This window comes from Colletotrichum chrysophilum, assembly GCF_026319265.1.
Source record: "Colletotrichum chrysophilum strain AFK26 chromosome Unknown scaffold_24, whole genome shotgun sequence".
NCBI classification, from domain to species: domain Eukaryota; kingdom Fungi; phylum Ascomycota; class Sordariomycetes; order Glomerellales; family Glomerellaceae; genus Colletotrichum; species Colletotrichum chrysophilum.
The window spans coordinates 160228-177859 of NW_026517311.1; the positions used below are offsets into that span (position 1 = coordinate 160228).

A 17632-nucleotide genomic window follows, 5' to 3' on the forward strand; every position below is an offset into this window, starting at 1 on the left:
CGCTCCCTTTGTCAACGATGGAAGCGGCATCAGAGATGGGCTCGACAGCCTCGGGTCGTCGTTCCGACATCTCGAAGACAAAGTTGTGTGAAATCAGCCCTCGACAATGTCAAAACGTGAATGTGTCTTGGAGTGTTAGAACGGCTCAAAACGGCGTAAGTTCGCTTCAACACATAGTGCGATGATGGAGATGCAGGAAATGGGACGGCGGCATTTTTGTAGTTCTCATCCAGTCTCATTGAGTCCTTGTCATTAATTACCCCAGAGCAATCCCAGAGCAATCCCGGTAAGGCGGTGGACTAGCAAACCGGGGCGTCGAGCACCCCGTGGGGTTGATCCGAGAGCTAGTGACCAGGGAGCAGCATTTCTGATGATTGCTGGCATCGTAGCCAATTTCTTTCGGATGGTTGCGCATACTACGATGACAGGTCGGGATTGGGACGCTGTCGGAACAAGTCTCGGGTGTAAATCTAAGGTGGCTATCTTTTCCGACGACTCATATCGGAGATGTCGGAAATCATGTTGTGAGCGGAATCTTTATTGAAAAGGTGACTTCATCGCGGATCGGATTCAAGGGAATAAACGGGACAGCTCAACTATGTGTAACATATTCATCAGCCGATTGGGGTGAACAAGACATCCCAGACTGTTGCCGAGAGAGACGGCTATCCACCGAACTGACCTCTGCCTGGATGAATCAACGGAATTAACTGAGCCTAAACTGTGACAATGCTATTTTTTAGCTAGAAAATTCCGAAGAAAAGTCTTCTACCTCACTGACAAGCCATGAGATAAGTGCTTTGGCGGATGCTTTCTGACGAACCTGTTCCGAGGTCGGGATACTTGGGGGCCCCCTCGCTCATCATCGCCGGAAGAGCATATATGCGACAGATTACTGCCGCCTACGTATAAAGACTGTTCTAGTGATCGAAATCTTTCAACATCCAATCCAGATTTCCATACTGCATTGTGACCTCTTATCGCTGTCATCATGGCTCAAAACGGCACCCACGACGATATCGTCATCGCCTCCTACCCGGATCTTAGGGCCAAAATTGTCTTCCGTAAGTTTATATTCTTATGAAAAAGCCAGAGACCACACTGACCTGGTATGAAAACTTGAAAAGTTACCGGTATTGGTCAGTCAGGCGATCAGGAAATGTGGGGGAATGGAGCCGCCACATCACGCCTCCTAGCCAAGCAAGGAGCCAAGATCTTCGGCTGTGATCTTTACCTGGAGCCTGCCCAACACACGCAAAAGCGTATTGTTGCTGAGGGCGGGGACGTGACCGTTGTGGCCGCTGATGTCACAAATGACGAGAGTGTCAAGTCGGCTGTGGACGCATGCTTAGCCAAGCACGGCCGTATCGACATCCTGATTAAGTATGAGAACTGAGCCCTTACCATGAAAAGGATGTGTGCTAACAAACTTTTAGCAATGTTGGCCGATCAGAGCCGGGTGGCCCCGCTGAGATGACAGAGAAGGTCTGGGATGCTCAGACCAATGTCAACCTGAAGTCTGTCTACCTCTGTTGTCACCATATTCTTCCCCTGATGGAGAAACAAGGCTCAGGAGCTGTGGTAAATGTGGCGTCGATTGCCGGTCTGCGGTATATCGGCAAGCCCCAAGTTGCATATGCCGCCAGCAAAGCCGCCGTCATTCAATTTACTAAGGCCACGGCGGTCATTTACGCATCCAAGAATATCAGGATGAACGTGGTCGTGCCCGGTCTCATGAACACACCTCTGGTTGGTATGCTAGCCGACAAGTATGCTGGTGGCGATGTTGAGGGCTTCAAAGCGAAGAGAAACAAAGCTGTACCTATGGGCAGGATGGGTGACTCATTCGATGTCGCCATGACGGCTCTGTTCTTGGCCTCATCACAATCCAGATACATCACGGGTCAGAAGATTGTGGTTGACGGCGGTATCACTTCGTCTACCGGTTGAACATTAAGCGATAAGACGCAAATAAGAACACTCTACAGTTGCCTTTTCGAGGCTAACCCAGACCCGGTCCCCTTCTCGTAGTATTTGGAGTATTGTCGAAGCCTATGTCCAAAATCATATCAAAATCACTGACAGATCCAAAAGAAGTCAATTGGAAACCTTGTTGCTCTCCGAAGACTCCTGTGTGTGGCTGTCCAAGCGGTAAATGGTTTGGTTCTATGGTTCCCGACATTTCAAACATGGAGATATCGGTTGGCCTCGTTTGAGAATGGGATGTAGGCGCAGACATTTGCTGCATGTTGTCGTTGAGGACAATTTGATTTTCTGATAATGTCTGCGACGTCAAAAAGTTCGAGATAGAAACTTGGTCTGAGTGGCTCCACGGGGAATTTCCACTTTGCATGACGACCTCGGCATTGCCGACTGGTGAAGTTGAGTTCATATGCCTCACAATGTGGACTCGCGAACAGGATTCCTGCAAACATCAGACAATCAATCCAGCCTTAAGTAGAAATATCCAAGACGTACTTCAAGTAGCTTTTGATCGTTAATGTGAGCGCCATAATCAAGCTCTCGGTGCACCTTCATAGCGTCTTCAATCGCCGCATGAACCTTATCCGTGTCATCAGAGTCTGGGTAAAGAATGCAATAGACGAGAAGAATTGATGTGGCGCAGAAGAGAAAGTGGGAGGTTGTCTGTGTCTGTGTCAATATCACTCGGTAAGACCAAGAAGGCTTCTACTCACCCAGAAAGCGGCGTTGTACTTGCATTCATCTGCGCCCACATTGGTCGCAAGAGACACCATTGCAAGGGCATTGTCAACGCATGCTCTGATACGACCAGAGCAGGAGCTCGAGGACGGCGTACTCGGCGTCTGATCGAGAAATTCTCGGAGCAGGTAGCCTCGGTATATCATCATCTTGTTGAAAAGAAACGCAGCCTGCGTGGTTCGTTGCTGCCTCCGCAACACCCACGAAACTTCGTAGAACTCTTGATCCCCGCCCTTTTCCTGTTCTTGCCGGGGATGAAAGAAATCAGGGGTATCTCGGAGCCAATCATCAATTTCTCGTTCCAGCTCGGTCACAATTTGCTCTTGAGACTCTGGCGTGTGGACTGCTCCGAGGTAAAGTCTGGAAATGGCGAGCCCAAGTATCTTGGTCAGTCTGCATGGAAGAGTTAGAAAAGCCATATGGCTTACTAGCTTGAGTACACTGGCCTGGCATGAGCAACAACTCCTGTGATTAACCGTTTCTCAGTCGTTGAAAGGTAGCATTCGACGGCGGGGTTTACAACGTGCGGATATGACATGTTAACATCCGAATCATGTATCGCCATCGGTCTACCGAGAATGGCAGCGAGGTATCTATAGCGAGGGAATTCCATGCTCAGCTACTTCTCGAGTCTTCAGGGAGGGAGAAATAATACTCACCGATCAATCATAAACATAGCCCAAAAAAGGCATCGCCTGAAGTGACCTTCGATGGGATCACACAGTTTCTGTTTCCGGTGGATATCTACCATTTGGCTTAGTCTTACAGCGCAGCCTAGTGACATCCAGGCGCTGTTGAAGCGACCAGATCCCACTTCAAATTGACACTGGAAGCTGATCAGCCGAGTCTGTGACAAGTGTGGAAACGCACGAACCTTCAGCATGACGGCTTGAATGTGTCTCATGGAAGGAGGAAATTGACCTTGAGTCTTTGCGAGCCTTGTTTCAGCAGCCTGTAGAAACTTGTATCTATCTAAAAGTTAGCGAATGCTGTTCTAGTGATTCTCAAGGTCAATTAACGCACGAATTCTGTCTCCAAGGCGGCAATGGTTCGTTCTTCCAGGATGACATACATAAGCATCTTACTTTCGATTAATATCTATACTGCCGTACGTGTTGAGGAAGAAACTTTACCCAATGGCCATGACCGAAAGCAACACTGCCATCCGGTCGTGGTCTTTTGTGACTGATTGATCGTCGGCATATACCTTTTCGAATGTGTCTACGACTTCACGACGAGAGACATATCGATATGTTACGGAAGCATGATCGAAGAAACAATCGACGTATCCCTGGGTGATGGTCTTTGGCGGAAGGGAGAAGATTGAGGGATCGTTCGAATCCAAGAGATCTTGTTCTCTGTTGAATAGACTTCGGGGGAGACCTTGGCCGACTTTGGCAAGATGGTCCGAGACGCGGCGAAGAAAGCCATGAGCACTGGCATCCCCTTCCGAGGCCAACCGGGCAGGGGTCGGTGGAATCGACTGGCTATTCTCAGTGTGCGGATCTTGGTTTTCTTCTTCGGTCCTTTGAGAAGAATTGCTGGCATTGGATGACTTGGCAGCGGTTCTGGAGGATGTTCTTGCTTTACCGGCTGTGACGCGGCCTCGGCGTTGCTATTTGCCTTATCAGTGTTTGTAGGGTCAGTCCTCTCCGTTTGGCCCCTATTACCGGATTCAACCTCTGGACACGATTGTATGACGAGACGTAAGTACAGTCTGGTGTGAACAACGCAGTGATTAGCTTTGAAGCAGAGTGGAAGACTCGTGTTCGAGCTGCACCTATTTCAGAACTCAGGCAACGGCCGCAAGGCTCGCGACCATCGCATTTAGACTTCCTTTTCTTGCAGGCACTTTGAAGGCTGTCAGAAACAGGAAGGATAGGCGGAGCAGACTGGGAAAACGGGAAACCAACTCGCAAGCCCTGCAGCATTGTTAACATCTTGCCGGAAAGAAGAGCTGTGTGATTAAGGTCAGGTACTGACCGAGTGACGTATTTCTTTTTGGTGGTTGAGGTTGAGACTGGAGTAGATTGATGTTCATCCTCCATTATGCTTGTCTACTGCACAGAAGATGCAGAACTGTCTCTTACTTCAATCGGTTCACGATGCGTTTGTCATCGGCGACAGTGAAGGGGCAAGATCAACGATCGAAGATGAGGAGAGACGTCTCCCCGCATTTGCAGCGCGGCGGCCGGGAATTTAATCGCTGAGCTTGCCCCACTGCATGGGTTCCTGCTTCAGCCGGGGCGTGTTTACGATCGCCGTAGGCCCGAGACGCTGTAAGATGAGATAGTGGTTCGAAACACTGAACGGTCCAGTTTCTGCATGTTTAGCCAAGATGAAATATTGCACATCTTGCTTAACCCGATATAAAATGAGAAGATAGTCTTTACATTCTACCAGTCTTCCTTCTGAATGGCAAAGTATGCACGCCTCGATTGTCAAGCCCGCTATGTTGAACCTAGAACGCGCCAAAAGCCCTGTCGCTCCAGCAAAGCAGTGCAATTCTACGCCCTACCAGACGACCCGAGCACCTCGACCATCAAGCGTTCGACACCCTTTGCATACTCCTCAACTCCCTGAACTTGCAGTGTTGTGAGTTCCACCATGGAACAGTTTTCCTCCAAGTACTTGTGATAACCATTGCGCACGTTGCGGTTCTGGTTCACCTTGACCATTCCCTTAGCCATGCCCACCTTGACCATTTCGTCTGACAGCGGGTGCGTGCCGTGCAAAACCAGCGGCGTCGCCTCCCCAAGAGCTTCATGAATCTTTTCTAACCTACGACACGACTGTTAGCCAGAAACCAGCGAGCACCGGAGCATTGGTTGTGAGCTTACCTATCAAGCTGCCAATGTTTCTCTGCGCCTCCAGGGGGATACGGTCCGTGGACGTTGCCAAAGCTGGGCGCAAGGAAATGAACCCCCGTCTGCTTGACAAATTCGGCGGCGCGACCCGGATCCGTCCATACGCTCTCGAGGTCGACGGTCGGAAGCCCGTCTTCTCCGCCCTCCATCCTTCCTAGCTCCGCCTCAACGGTCATGTTCTTTTCGCGAGCTCTATCCACGACAGACTTGACGTATCGAATGTTTTCCTCCTCTTCGAACATAGAACCATCGACCATTATTGAATCAAAGGCACATTCCAATGCCATATCGGCGTCGCTCGGCTTTAAACAGTGATCGAGGTGGACCGCAATTGGCACCGATGCAGCATGGGCTGCTTCAGCGGCGAATTTGATGAAGGCAGGCCCTTGGAAATGCATCGACCAGGGGAAGAACTGGATTAGAGCCGGAGAGCGACATCTTTCAGCGGCCTTGATCACGGCTAGAACACCTTCAGTGTTGTACCTGGTCATAAATTAATTCTATATTGAAGACCACCTGAGTGTTGGTAGATACATACACACAGAAGCCTCCGACGCCATAGCCTCCTTTTTTGGCGTTATGAATGATTTGCCAAGTTCTGTTTCCTTCTGGGTATGCCATTGTAGAGGAACGTTCGAATCCGAGTTGTCTTGTGAGATACTTCTTGCTCCCCCCGAGCTCTTGGCAGATATTCACGCCTTCTCAATTAACATCATTTAAAATTTTCAGCAACACTCGATGTTATACGAAGCTGTTCCTTCGCGGTTGTGGACCTATGGCGTCGGAGATCCCATGTTGTTGTCAAGGGGGAAATTTCCGACGTTCTCACACTGACTTACTAATTCCGACGGCGACTATGTGTGGCCACAAAAATTCCGACGGAAATGCCGGCACCCGCATAAAGTACCTGGTGTCGGAATTCGCAATTGGAGGAAAAAGTAGGATATATCAATATCCCATGTGTTGGAGCTTGGCAAAAGAAGAAGGATCATAAACATTACTGCCCTCCTTGAGAGTTCAGGTAAAACAATGTATCTGGATTAAATGCCGTACGTGTTAGCTGGATCGGTGGATGAGCAGCATAAAAAGAGGCATTTCTCCTAGGTTTAGGTTCACTAGCGATAACCAAAGGTGTTTTGTAAGACTGTGGCTCGATATAATGGTACTCAATGTTAAGCTGGGCTTTTCATTGATATTCTTATTGACGCCGAATAAGAAGAGTGAACTCATAACTGCTGCCTGTCCGTGTTGAGGCTCTACCCAGTCACCATTATGCGAGATTACTTGACCGCCGAGTCGGCCCAAATGGCGATGTGAGTCCCTTTGATACTGGCGAAGTAGTACGGATTAGATATGAGAAGCTTCACGATAATTCCGTACAACAGGCCATTTGCCCCTTACTGGCAAATAATGGCATGTCAGGCATTGACTCTTGCGCGCTGCTGATTTCCGACCCGAACGAGGAAGTCATCGGGGGCCCTTATTCCGCATCCAATCATGCCTAACTTCCATATCCGATGCCAGTCGCTCCCCAAGACCGAGAAGGCCTAAGCCATCTCCTACGACGGGTAGTTCCTCCATATCAAGAAGCTCCGCTGGATGCGAGTCAAAAGCCTTCTTGACCTTGTACGTCGGCTGTGGGCTCGTAACGAGCAACTTGAGAGAAGCTCGCCCGTCATAGTCGTCCTCCACAAGCTCTACCAGTGCCAAAACGACAGCATCCATGCCTTGCATGAATCTCTGCTCATAAAGACTGATCCCGTCTATTATACAGAACACATTTGAGTTACCAGGCAGCCGTAGAATAAGCCAGGTGAAGATATCGCATAAGAATTCGATGTCGTCCCGCTCGAGATCCTCAACAGAGTACTCCGAATCATATTGAAAAGGATAAAGGCCGCTCTGGAACAGCAATTGGGAAATCAAAGACCGAATCATGGCCGAGCCACCATGGTAGACGTCCCCGGCAAGATGTCGCCCGCAAAAGAATACAAGACTGATGCTGGTACCGCCTGGCCTCCTCAGCATGTGCGTCAGGAGCGTACATACCACTGAAAATGAAGTGATATCGTACGGCGGTTCGAGATTGTCGTGTACCAACAGCTTTGACGACCCTTGAAACGACATCCAACTGCTGAACAGACGATTTTCGAGAAGTTGCTGCGCCTTCCCGTTGTCCCCATGCATTATGAATCCAGAGTTCTCGACTACATCCCGCATATCTTCGTCATCTATTCGAGGTATTCGCAAATATGATGTGATTTCTCGAGGTGGCCCTAACAATGGTGTGACGGGCGATGGTGACGGAGAAGGGACTCTCGAGTGCGGGCCCACGTTCACAATATCTTGAATCACTATTAGCCACTTTTTTCAACTATTTCGACAACAAACGTACTCTGTCGATCGCTTAATAGGCTTAAAACGATATTCTTCAAGTCGGCTAAACCCTCATTGCAACGCAGACTGTTTTCAACCAGCTGCTCTAAAGATGTACTTGACACATGCTGCTGGTATATCATTCGAGCACTCTGATGCTTGAGATACTCACTGTCTACGCAAATAATTAGTCTTGGTTGTTCAGCATCAGCTGTGGGTCTTTTGGGCATACCGTTGGTTACGCGATGTGCAAATGATCTCTGCGATTGCTTTTCTAGAGACGCGCAGCAAGCTTTGACGTCATTGAGATTCTGAACAAGCAGCTTTTTGTAATCTGATCCTGAGAAAGCTGCGTTCGCGGCTCTCACAACTATATAAACGAGTTAGGAAGTCCAGAGTTCCAAGGATTCGGACTGGGTGAGCCTTTGACCTCGACCTCTAACCAACACACACTATATGGTTATTGCTTACATTGATGACTTGTGTAAAATTCAATTGCGTTTTCCACAGATACTACTATCGCGCGAATCAAGTGTGTTGACGCCACGACAATGTTCTGGTCCTTTGGGTATGTGCGCATAGAGAAGTCGATCTCTTCGAATACTTCAGCTAGGTTCTCGAAGCTTGTTTGCATCTCTTCTCTGACTTCGGATGATTTTTTGTAGGCCTTTAAAATTTGTTAGGTCCCTTGAAAATTACGGCGGCACAACTCATATCTTACTTACATCCAAGACTAGTTTGATAGCCCCAACAACGGGCTTCGCAATGTCTATCTCGGGGACCAGCCTCGCACCTTGTTGTAGAGTAGCAACGTGCTTATCCAAAACGCCTCGCATCTTAGCCCTAGCCCATCCAACGTGTTTATTGCCGTCGGAGAAGTCATAATGGTTTCGGGCGGATTCCAGTTGATCTTGTATGTCTTCCCATGTTGAAAACTGCCGTATGGCCCAACGCGTCTTTGAAATTGGACAAGGGGTATTCTCATTTTGAATCATCTCCATTGCCCGGGGAAGAATATCGCTCCAAAAGGACATGTCATTAGCATCACAAGCCACGGGTCGTGGCGAATGCTGATGACGTAGAAATGCCGCTGGTTGGTCCAAATGTCCACCAGGCCGAGGAACCAAGTCAACAATGTTATTCATTCTAGTCGAGGGCGGTGATAAAGCCACATAACGTCCCTGTGACGATTCGAAAGGTGCTTTTCCTGTGTTGAAAGCCGGATGGTAGGACGGCAGTCTGTTATCGATAAAACTAATAGCGGGAGAGTCCTTTCTGAGTGGGGTTCGAACCGACGAACGATTGAAAGAGTTGTTACCATTCATGGTTGGCTAAAGTCATCTTGAGCTCCTGCAGAATGTGATCTCATCAAAGATCCGGTGTGCAGTCTGACAGTGCCACAAATATACATGCTCAGTGAGGCAACGCACTTCGAAGATTTCCTAATACCAGGAAAATGATCCGATATAAGTTATGCAGCTTCTGGCCAGGCCTGGATGGCAGCTTCAGTCAGCGCTTCGTGGTGGCTGTGTCAGGCTGTTGTGCACCCGAGTAAAGCGTGTGATTACAAATCATGCATTTGCTTGATGCTACTCGTACAAACCTAGGTAAGTCTTGGCAGAAACATGTGCTATGAATAGAACAATTCGGAAAGGGCTTGCATATATTGATTACATGCATTTGTGTTGTGCACGCGTTCCTCTCGTTTACTGGCCCTCAATCGACTACCTCTCTCTGCAAATGCAAATCCTGACCTGTTTTCAGGTAAGCCTCATCGAGTCATAAAATGACACGAGATACGTGATAATCAAACTAGTGCATCATTGGAGGGTACATGAACCGTCAGTGGGTAATCAGGGGTTTCTGACTTAGCCCTCGCAGTTGTGGATGGGAGTAGACGGCGCCTTAGCCCTAAGCCGACGCAGCCTGGTCTGGGGAAGCATGGCTCTGGGACTCATTCGTGCGATTCCAGAACGACTAGCATTCATTAAATGGCTCACAAGCCCCAAGCGTAGGTGAAGCCAGATCAAAACTTTGCTTGGTGGGCCGCAAGGTGTTTGTTGTAGAGCAGGTGATCGATGAATCTGAACAGACCGCTATACTGTAGGAAGACCTGCGTTCACCATGAGAGAGGGCACACATACTGATTGCCCGCCGGCTTTAGATTGTATTTCTCCCAATTTTCCTGTTATGATTTTACTAGCTGACAACGAGGAAGCATCACACGATGAGGAACCCACACGCCCGGCGGAAGAAGAGCTACCAGACGCTGAGATGGCATCTCCCTCCGCCATGACAGACCCAAAAGCTGAAAACGCTTCTTTCTCTCCCATGGAAGACTCAAGGGAAGTCCGAGACCTCAAAGAGAGGCTTCAGGAGGTTGAATCAAAAGTTAGTCTCGTCGACATAATGTACGACCTTCACAAGTCGGCAACAGAAGGGATAATGCACAAGCAACATGATCCGTTCCTCGCCCGTGTTTTTTCTAGCCGGGACAGTTCTCGCTGGGGAAGATACTACGGAGAGTTGACATTTCTCAAAGATAGTGTGTTTTTTATGCAGAGGATTCGTGAATCATATCAGGCAATTCTCGAAATAGAGAAGGAGCGAGATGGAATCAGAGAAAACAGAAGAAAGAGGAGACAGAATGCCATTGAGTCCGAATCGGCAAGGCAGATCAGTACGAAAGCGTTTTTGAATGGAGAGCGCGCCAAGCTGAGCCAATCAGATTGGAACGACTTCATAATGGACACAGGATTTGAAGAGGCCATTCTTTATCCCATCGAAGTCGTCATTGGAGAAGCTGAACCGCGAACAATTTTGCAACTTCCTGGGTTCAAAGATCACAAACCTCGCCCAGTTGAACGAACTCTACCTATTAACGAAGAAGAAGAAGAAGAGACCACCAGAAATCAGGCATTGCCCGAGAGAATCAAGATATATTCCGCCCCATTGATGGTCATAATGTCACGGTTGACGAATGACTCCTTGTGGACAAATGAATTGGGTGGCTCCATCGTGCTATTGCGCCCCTACCAAGACTTGTTCTACTATGAGGCACAACTGCGGCAGTGGCTGACTCGTCTGGAAAAAGACTTCGAGGGATTTGATGGGTCAATGGACGTCACAGAAACCTTTGACGGCGCGGCCAACACCAATCACATTACTGAAGTTTATGAAGCTCCGAAAAGCGGTGCTTCGGAAGGCTCCTTGTCTCGGCCAGCATCAATTCCTGACGAAAAACGCAGATCGGTAGATGCGGAGCATCTCGAACAGAGCGATATGTCTCATGTGTTTACTCCCCACGGAAATAACGATGAGGATTCTGGCGGCGAAGATGAGGACTCCGGGAGCAGCAGCAATGGCTCGGATGACGAGGAGGGGGACTCCAGTGCCCTTGAGGCGAAATTGGCAAATTCGATAACAGCATTGGTACATCTCCGCAGTCTCGTGGAATTTATGAATAATGAGATCAAGCCAAAACAGACGTACGTCGAAGGCCCTGTTTGCGGTAATGTAAGCTTTCATGACTTATGGCACCTCTTCAAACCCGGCACCGAAGTTATTGAGCAGGGGGGTAAGCAAGCCTTCGTCGTACTTCGGGTAGAGGTCCCAGTCCACAAGATCGAAGAGCCTTGGGGACGATGGAGCAAAAGCTTGGCGAACGATTCCGAAGGAGAGACCACCAAAGATCGATCTCACTTTACTCTCCATTGCGCATCTATCGACTTTGATGGGAAAAGCTTTGGCCCTGTTTCGAAAGCTTTCATCATCCCTCCATTTGGTGATCTGAAGCCAGTCAGGTCCCTTCTCATCTACCCCGTTCGATTTGAAGGACAAGAGACACGGCAAAGTCTCATTCGAAGGGGTCGACTTCTGTTAGAAGTAGCGGACTTCAAGGCCATGTACTACACAGGGGCCACTCTTGACAAGGGGGATGAAATCGATAGCCAAGTGGTCGTTGACTTTAGCGAAGCGCTAGCAGATGAAGAGAGGTCCGCAGCTTGGAAGCCTACCATTGGTCCTGTGAACACTGCCCCAGAAGGTCGACGGGATGATGAATGCAGCGCATTATGCTGCCGGGGACACATAATACATGACGGATTCTCGACCGATCTGAAGATGACGACGGACTATATCGGAACACTGGTACCCGACGCCAGAGCTCGATCACTCATCTTATCGCCGAGGTCTCTAGAGGAAACGCTGGGCTCTATTGAGGAGCTTACGGAGACGGAGATTCTCATCATGACTTATAGAGTCTTTGGCTTTGTGCTCCGAAGTCGCAAATGGGGTAAGAGTCCATTTAATCACTTGAACTCGCAATATATCCGCCGCTTCCTTTAAGTTTGCTGACGTTCTGTTCATCGAATTAGCCCAGCTTGACTTGACTCTACTACGATATGAAAATTCTAGTGCGAGAGATCTTACTATAGATGCCTTCGAGCGACTCGAGTTGCCAGAGGGTCATCGGGAGCTAGTCCAATCTCTCGTTACACAGCACTTTCGCAACAGACATTCTTCATTCACGAAAGACACACAGACAGACTTGATTCAAGGAAAGGGTATGCATCTTCTTCTGCTTCCTTCCGAAACATTCACGTACAACTGTCACAGTATGTGCTGACGGTAGGGCTTATAGGCAAAGGATTGATTATGTTGTTGCATGGCGCTCCTGGCGTTGGCAAAACAACTACTGCGGGTGGGTAACAAAAAAGAAAGGATGGACACCAACATCTGAACATTCTTGCTAATAAAAATCTAGAGGGGGTTGCAGAGCTGTTCCGAAAACCCTTGTTCCAGATTACTTGTGGTTAGTAGCGATCCACCCATGTTAGAAGCCTTCAGTATGTCCATTCTGACAATGCATTCTCTTTCGATCAGGGGACTTAGGTACCACCGCCAAAGAAGTTGAAAAAGACCTTGAGAGAAGCTTTGCGCTAGCAAGTAGATGGGGTTGCATTCTGCTTCTTGATGAAGCAGACGTGTTCCTCGCTGCGCGTTCTAGAAATGATTTCGCTCGCAACGGCTTGGTTGCTGGTGGGTCCTTCCACAACATCAACTCATTATTGAAGTTGGCAAGCCCAAACCTAACTTAGCATCTTGAACGCAGTTTTCCTCCGGGTTCTTGAGTACTATACCGGCATTCTATTCCTCACCACCAATCGCATTGGGGACCTCGACGAAGCCTTCGCTTCGAGAATACAAATGAGTCTTCACTACCCGGAGCTTGACGAGCTGAAGACTCTGAAGGTGTTCAGACTTCATATTGATCTCATTGAACAGAGGTTCAAGAAACAAGGTCGAACGATCACGTTCGACATATCATCAATTGAAGACTTTGCCAGTCAGCATTACGCCGATCAACCATATAACCGATGGAATGGGCGGCAAATCCGCAATGCCTGCCATACTGCACTGGCACTTGCCGAGTTTGATGCTCAAAAGAATGGGTCAGAAATCAGCTTGGAGATTGACAAATCCGCCACTGTATCACTCCAGCTCAAGTACTTCAAGGTCGTCCAAAAAGCCTACCTCGACTTTGGCGAGTACTTGGCTGATATTCAGGGCACTGAAGGCGATGACAGAGCATTCCAGCAACGACTCCGTGCAAGGAAAAACACTCCCTTTGAGAAACAAAGCCTGTTCGACGCCCGACCAGGTCCCGGACAACGCCGACGGCCACGCCACGCTAACAGCAGATTGTCGGACATGTCACCCTCCTTCAACACAAAGACTGAAGTATTTGACCATGACCAGCATCGCCACCAGAGACAATATTCTAGCACAGCTAGCTCACAAGCGCAAGGCTACGGGAACGCAGCTCCGTATAACCAAACCCCAGGTGGTAGCTTCAGAGATTATGGGAACTCACCGGCGCATGATCAACAGATGCACGGCCAACAGGCTCAGACGGATACTCGATTCCAGATGGAGAGTCAGCAAGCTCCTCTGTACGAATCGCCGCAGGCTGGACTGCAGCCTGCACATTCTGGAGAGGCTCATCTACGCCCAAGTATGAGCCACGATGGTTTTCCTCTGCCCCATCGTCCCGCTCAGCCGCAGTCAATGCAGTATGGGTACAGCAGTGAGCTTCAGGCGGACGCAATGCGGATCACAACTCCAAGAGTACAGTCAGATCCCAGAGACATCCCTCATCCAGGCTACACGTACAGAGATGGAGCCCAGGGCGGCCTGAATAGAGTCCCTTACCAAGGAGGCAACATGCCTCAGACATAATCTTGGCACAAGGGGCAGCGTCACGACCAAGACTGTACGTGCTGTCGGGTGTCGTTTGTATTTGGATGTCAGCCTCCGGTTAAGAAGATTGTTTGCTATTTGCGGTATCGCGGACTTTTTTGGTTTTGACGAATTGATGAACCTTTTCTTATCTCGTTGAACTTTCATAGAACCAAATTGAACCACTCTCATCAACCGCACTGAGGCTTTTTCATCATGCAGTCCTTGCAGTAGCTAGTGCAAGCGGTTGAGACTTTAGCCGCCCCACATGAAGTCGAGAGTAGGACATCAAGGCTAAGTATGCGCCACAGTCTAGAACTCATACTCACTCAGAGGATTCGCCGTATGAAGGCCTGCCCACGCACTTTCTAGGGTCCCTTGTGGCAGATGAACTTTCCTGCGGTAAAAACAACACAAGCACGAATACACTAGATCTAGGTCTAATCAGAATGTAAACGGTCTCATCAACCTCTGGCAAGCATCCGAGCTCTCGGCCGGCGTTCTAATAGGCGCCGCTCCGTGACAGGGAACTCTGCTGAACCAAAAGCGCCCTTGACGGACAATAAGGGGTACTTCAATATCGACAACATTGCCCGATTTCCTTTCACTCCACGCCAATCTGGCAAATGGAATTAGTACCACCAACGATTTCCCGTTGGAATCATTCTGCTTACTTTCAATGGCTCCTAAATCTTGGACGATTAGACATCCAGGTTTCTAGCGTAGACAGAGCACGCGGGGCTTGGCTTCTCCTGTTCATCCTATTAACCCTTGCTCTAGACTTGGCATCAACACGTGCCATGGCATCGGATCATAACTCCGTCATTCAAATAACCTTAAGCTAATCAGAAAGCATGGTAATTGGTCTTTAACAATACCACAGCCCTGTAAATGGATACGCTTGACGAGTACAGTCAAATAAGGCGGTGTTAAAACTTGTAAACTCTGTATTCAGAGGCGAAATATTACTCCATTAGGAAAGCCCGGTAGACAGACTAACACAAGTGCACTACTACCGCGAGTCAAGATACGCGCGCGCGCGACTACACTTGTAACGAGATAGGGGGAAAGATCTATGCGCAAGATGACTAAGGCCAATTTTCTGTAGTATAATCTGTCGGATCCCGACCTGATCTTCGGCGGTAAGGCAAAGACCGGTATGAACGTCAGCCATCATGTTGATTGGCGCTAGCTCTCTCTGGCAGGAAACTGGTCAGACAGCGTCAATATGGACCATCACCCTGGCATTTTGATCATGTCGCGAAAACGAGCACCGCTAAAGTCTTGGTGAAGGAAATGAAATGGACTTGGGGCAGTGTTAAGACGTTGAATATTACGCGGCTGCCAAGCATCATGATATTTTGTTCTCCCAAGCCTTATTTGGGTCGCCGAGGGTACCTAAATCATGTCTTTCGAGAGACATAAATGCGGTTGGGTCCAAAGATGAGATGAATCTTTCGTCCACAGTCACTCGTTCAGACAAGCCCAGTCTTCCCTTTACTGTTCTAAGATGCGTTTTGCTCATGCCATCATCGTCGCCTTACTGGCCCAGAATGTCGTCTCTTACGACACTTCTCTTGGCTTCAACACACCCCAAGTCAACGAGAACCGCACTATCGACGAGATCTACCAAGCAGCCCTAGCAGAAGGCGGTGTAGTCACCTGCTGGCACGGCGGTGATGAAGTGAATCAACAAGACGGCCTGAAGCGTGCCTTCGAGACACGCTTTCCGGGCATGACACTGAACGTCACGGTCAACCGCTCTAAATACCACAGCGTCAACATCGACAAGCAGCTCGCTTCAGGCCAACCTCTCGAAGTCGACACAATCATCCTCCAAGCCCTTCAGGACTACCCCCGCTGGGATGCTCAGGGAGCGCTTCTGCACTACGCGCCGAGCAACTACATGAAAGTTCTGGCGCCTTTCAGACACATTCGCGCCGCATACTACGGCTTTGCCATGAACGCGTGGTCAACCGTCTGGAACACGCAGAAGCTGGCGAACCCGCCACGCGAGTGGCCTGACTTTCTGAAGCCGGAGTACAAGGACAAGATCGTCTTGACGCACCCAAGCGATGACGATGCGATCGCATACATTTTCGACCTCGTGTATGATGCTTGACTCACTCAAAGAGAAACATTGCTAACCTCTTTCAGGATGAATCAGTACGGCCCCGAATGGTTCGATGGCCTCTTGGCTAATAATCCCCGCTGGGTTCGCGGCACTGGCTCGCCTCTGGCCGTCCTCCGTCAGCCCAACAGCACGCAGTCCGTGACGTTCACCGCTAGTATCGGTCTCCGGGCCTCGGGAAGCCTCAACGCATCGTTTCCTGCCGAGGGACTCTTCGTCAGCTGGCCCAGGTCCGTTGCCATTTTCAAAGACGCACCCCACCCGGAGGCTTCCAAGCTCTTTGCCAACTTCCTCTTGAGCGATGAGTTCCAGCGCAACTCGTCGCAATGGAGCGCCCGCAAGGATATTACTGCCCCTGGAGGCTACCCGGGTATTCTGGATATGGACATGACCAACTCTGCCGAGTATCTTCGCTTCATGTCAGATCGTGGTAGAGTGGAGGCTCTTCGGATGATGTTCGAGGATAGAATCGGCATGCCGCAAGGCCCCAGCCCTCTGGTCGATGACCTTTGAGTCAAATGTCTCTGGTGGATCATGGGGTCTCAGTACGAAATACGGCAAAGATCTCTGGCCCAGTCAATAGTTCGGCCTTGGCTTGGCAACGTCGTTGACTATCATTCCGTGATCGTCTCTCTCACTAGTATAACCATTATCAATTGTCTCCACACTGTTCTAGCCCCCCGGTGAAAACTTGCTTGTCGCATGATGTCGGGGTACAGATCTTTTACGCGTACGCATGCGAGCCCGTTGGTGAGACTCTCAGCCAAGGAAAAGAAATTCGCAACTTTTACACAATGAGGACTAGCTCATCGCATGCAACTCTCATGCCCCCCAGACAACCCACACTTCAAAGTGGTAAGTACCGACCGCCGGCGTAGCACACGCGCTCCACGCATACCTGTACATGCAGCTCAACGGTCGGGCCCAGCTTGGCTGACCTTCTCAACTCGCAACTCCCAACCAGTAAGACGTCGAAGATGAGCTTTTGGGAATTTGTTCAGGCCTGAAACCTCTGCGAGCCGTTCCGAAAACGACTTAGTCAGACGCCCGAGCCGAGGCATCCAACGTCGCCGAGTTGCGGGGTTCTGCGGGGCCGCATATCTCTACCGGCCGACTTGCAGGGCCAAGGGTTTCCCGTTGCGCTGGGTTTTGTTGGTTTCTGGGCGACTGGTAAATGGAGTACCATCCATCATGCCTGGTCCTTTCCTTAACCAGGAGAAATTGAAGGACTTCCACGATTCCCGTTGGCTCAAACCACAAGAGCCATCCTCACCCAACAGGAATTACCCGCCGGAAA

At 49.5% G+C, this 17632-nt stretch overlaps 4 protein-coding genes across 4 annotated transcripts; 3 read left to right on the forward strand and 1 right to left on the reverse strand.

Annotated features, from left to right (window-relative positions):
• Positions 1 to 991: 991 nt before the first annotated feature.
• On the forward strand, positions 992 to 1950 carry COL26b_004097 (uncharacterized protein; the record flags this gene model as incomplete). Its single annotated transcript, XM_053176978.1, has 3 exons — positions 992 to 1064; positions 1128 to 1383; positions 1437 to 1950. The coding sequence occupies 3 exons, from the start codon at positions 992 to 994 to the stop codon at positions 1948 to 1950; spliced, it is 843 nt and encodes a 280-aa protein (XP_053039047.1).
• Positions 1951 to 5228: 3278 nt separating this feature from the next.
• COL26b_004098 (uncharacterized protein) lies at positions 5229 to 5845 on the reverse strand (the record flags this gene model as incomplete). The annotated part of the gene is made up of 2 exons (XM_053176979.1): positions 5229 to 5502; positions 5562 to 5845. 2 exons carry the CDS (start codon positions 5843 to 5845, stop codon positions 5229 to 5231), a joined length of 558 nt encoding a protein of 185 aa, XP_053039048.1.
• Positions 5846 to 13172: 7327 nt separating this feature from the next.
• On the forward strand, positions 13173 to 13986 carry COL26b_004099 (uncharacterized protein; the record flags this gene model as incomplete). The annotated part of the gene is made up of 2 exons (XM_053176980.1): positions 13173 to 13669; positions 13725 to 13986. 2 exons carry the CDS (start codon positions 13173 to 13175, stop codon positions 13984 to 13986), a joined length of 759 nt encoding a protein of 252 aa, XP_053039049.1.
• Positions 13987 to 15714: 1728 nt separating this feature from the next.
• Positions 15715 to 16848, forward strand: COL26b_004100 (uncharacterized protein; the record flags this gene model as incomplete). The annotated part of the gene is made up of 2 exons (XM_053176981.1): positions 15715 to 16313; positions 16362 to 16848. 2 exons carry the CDS (start codon positions 15715 to 15717, stop codon positions 16846 to 16848), a joined length of 1086 nt encoding a protein of 361 aa, XP_053039050.1.
• Between the last annotated feature and the right edge of the window lie 784 nt (positions 16849 to 17632).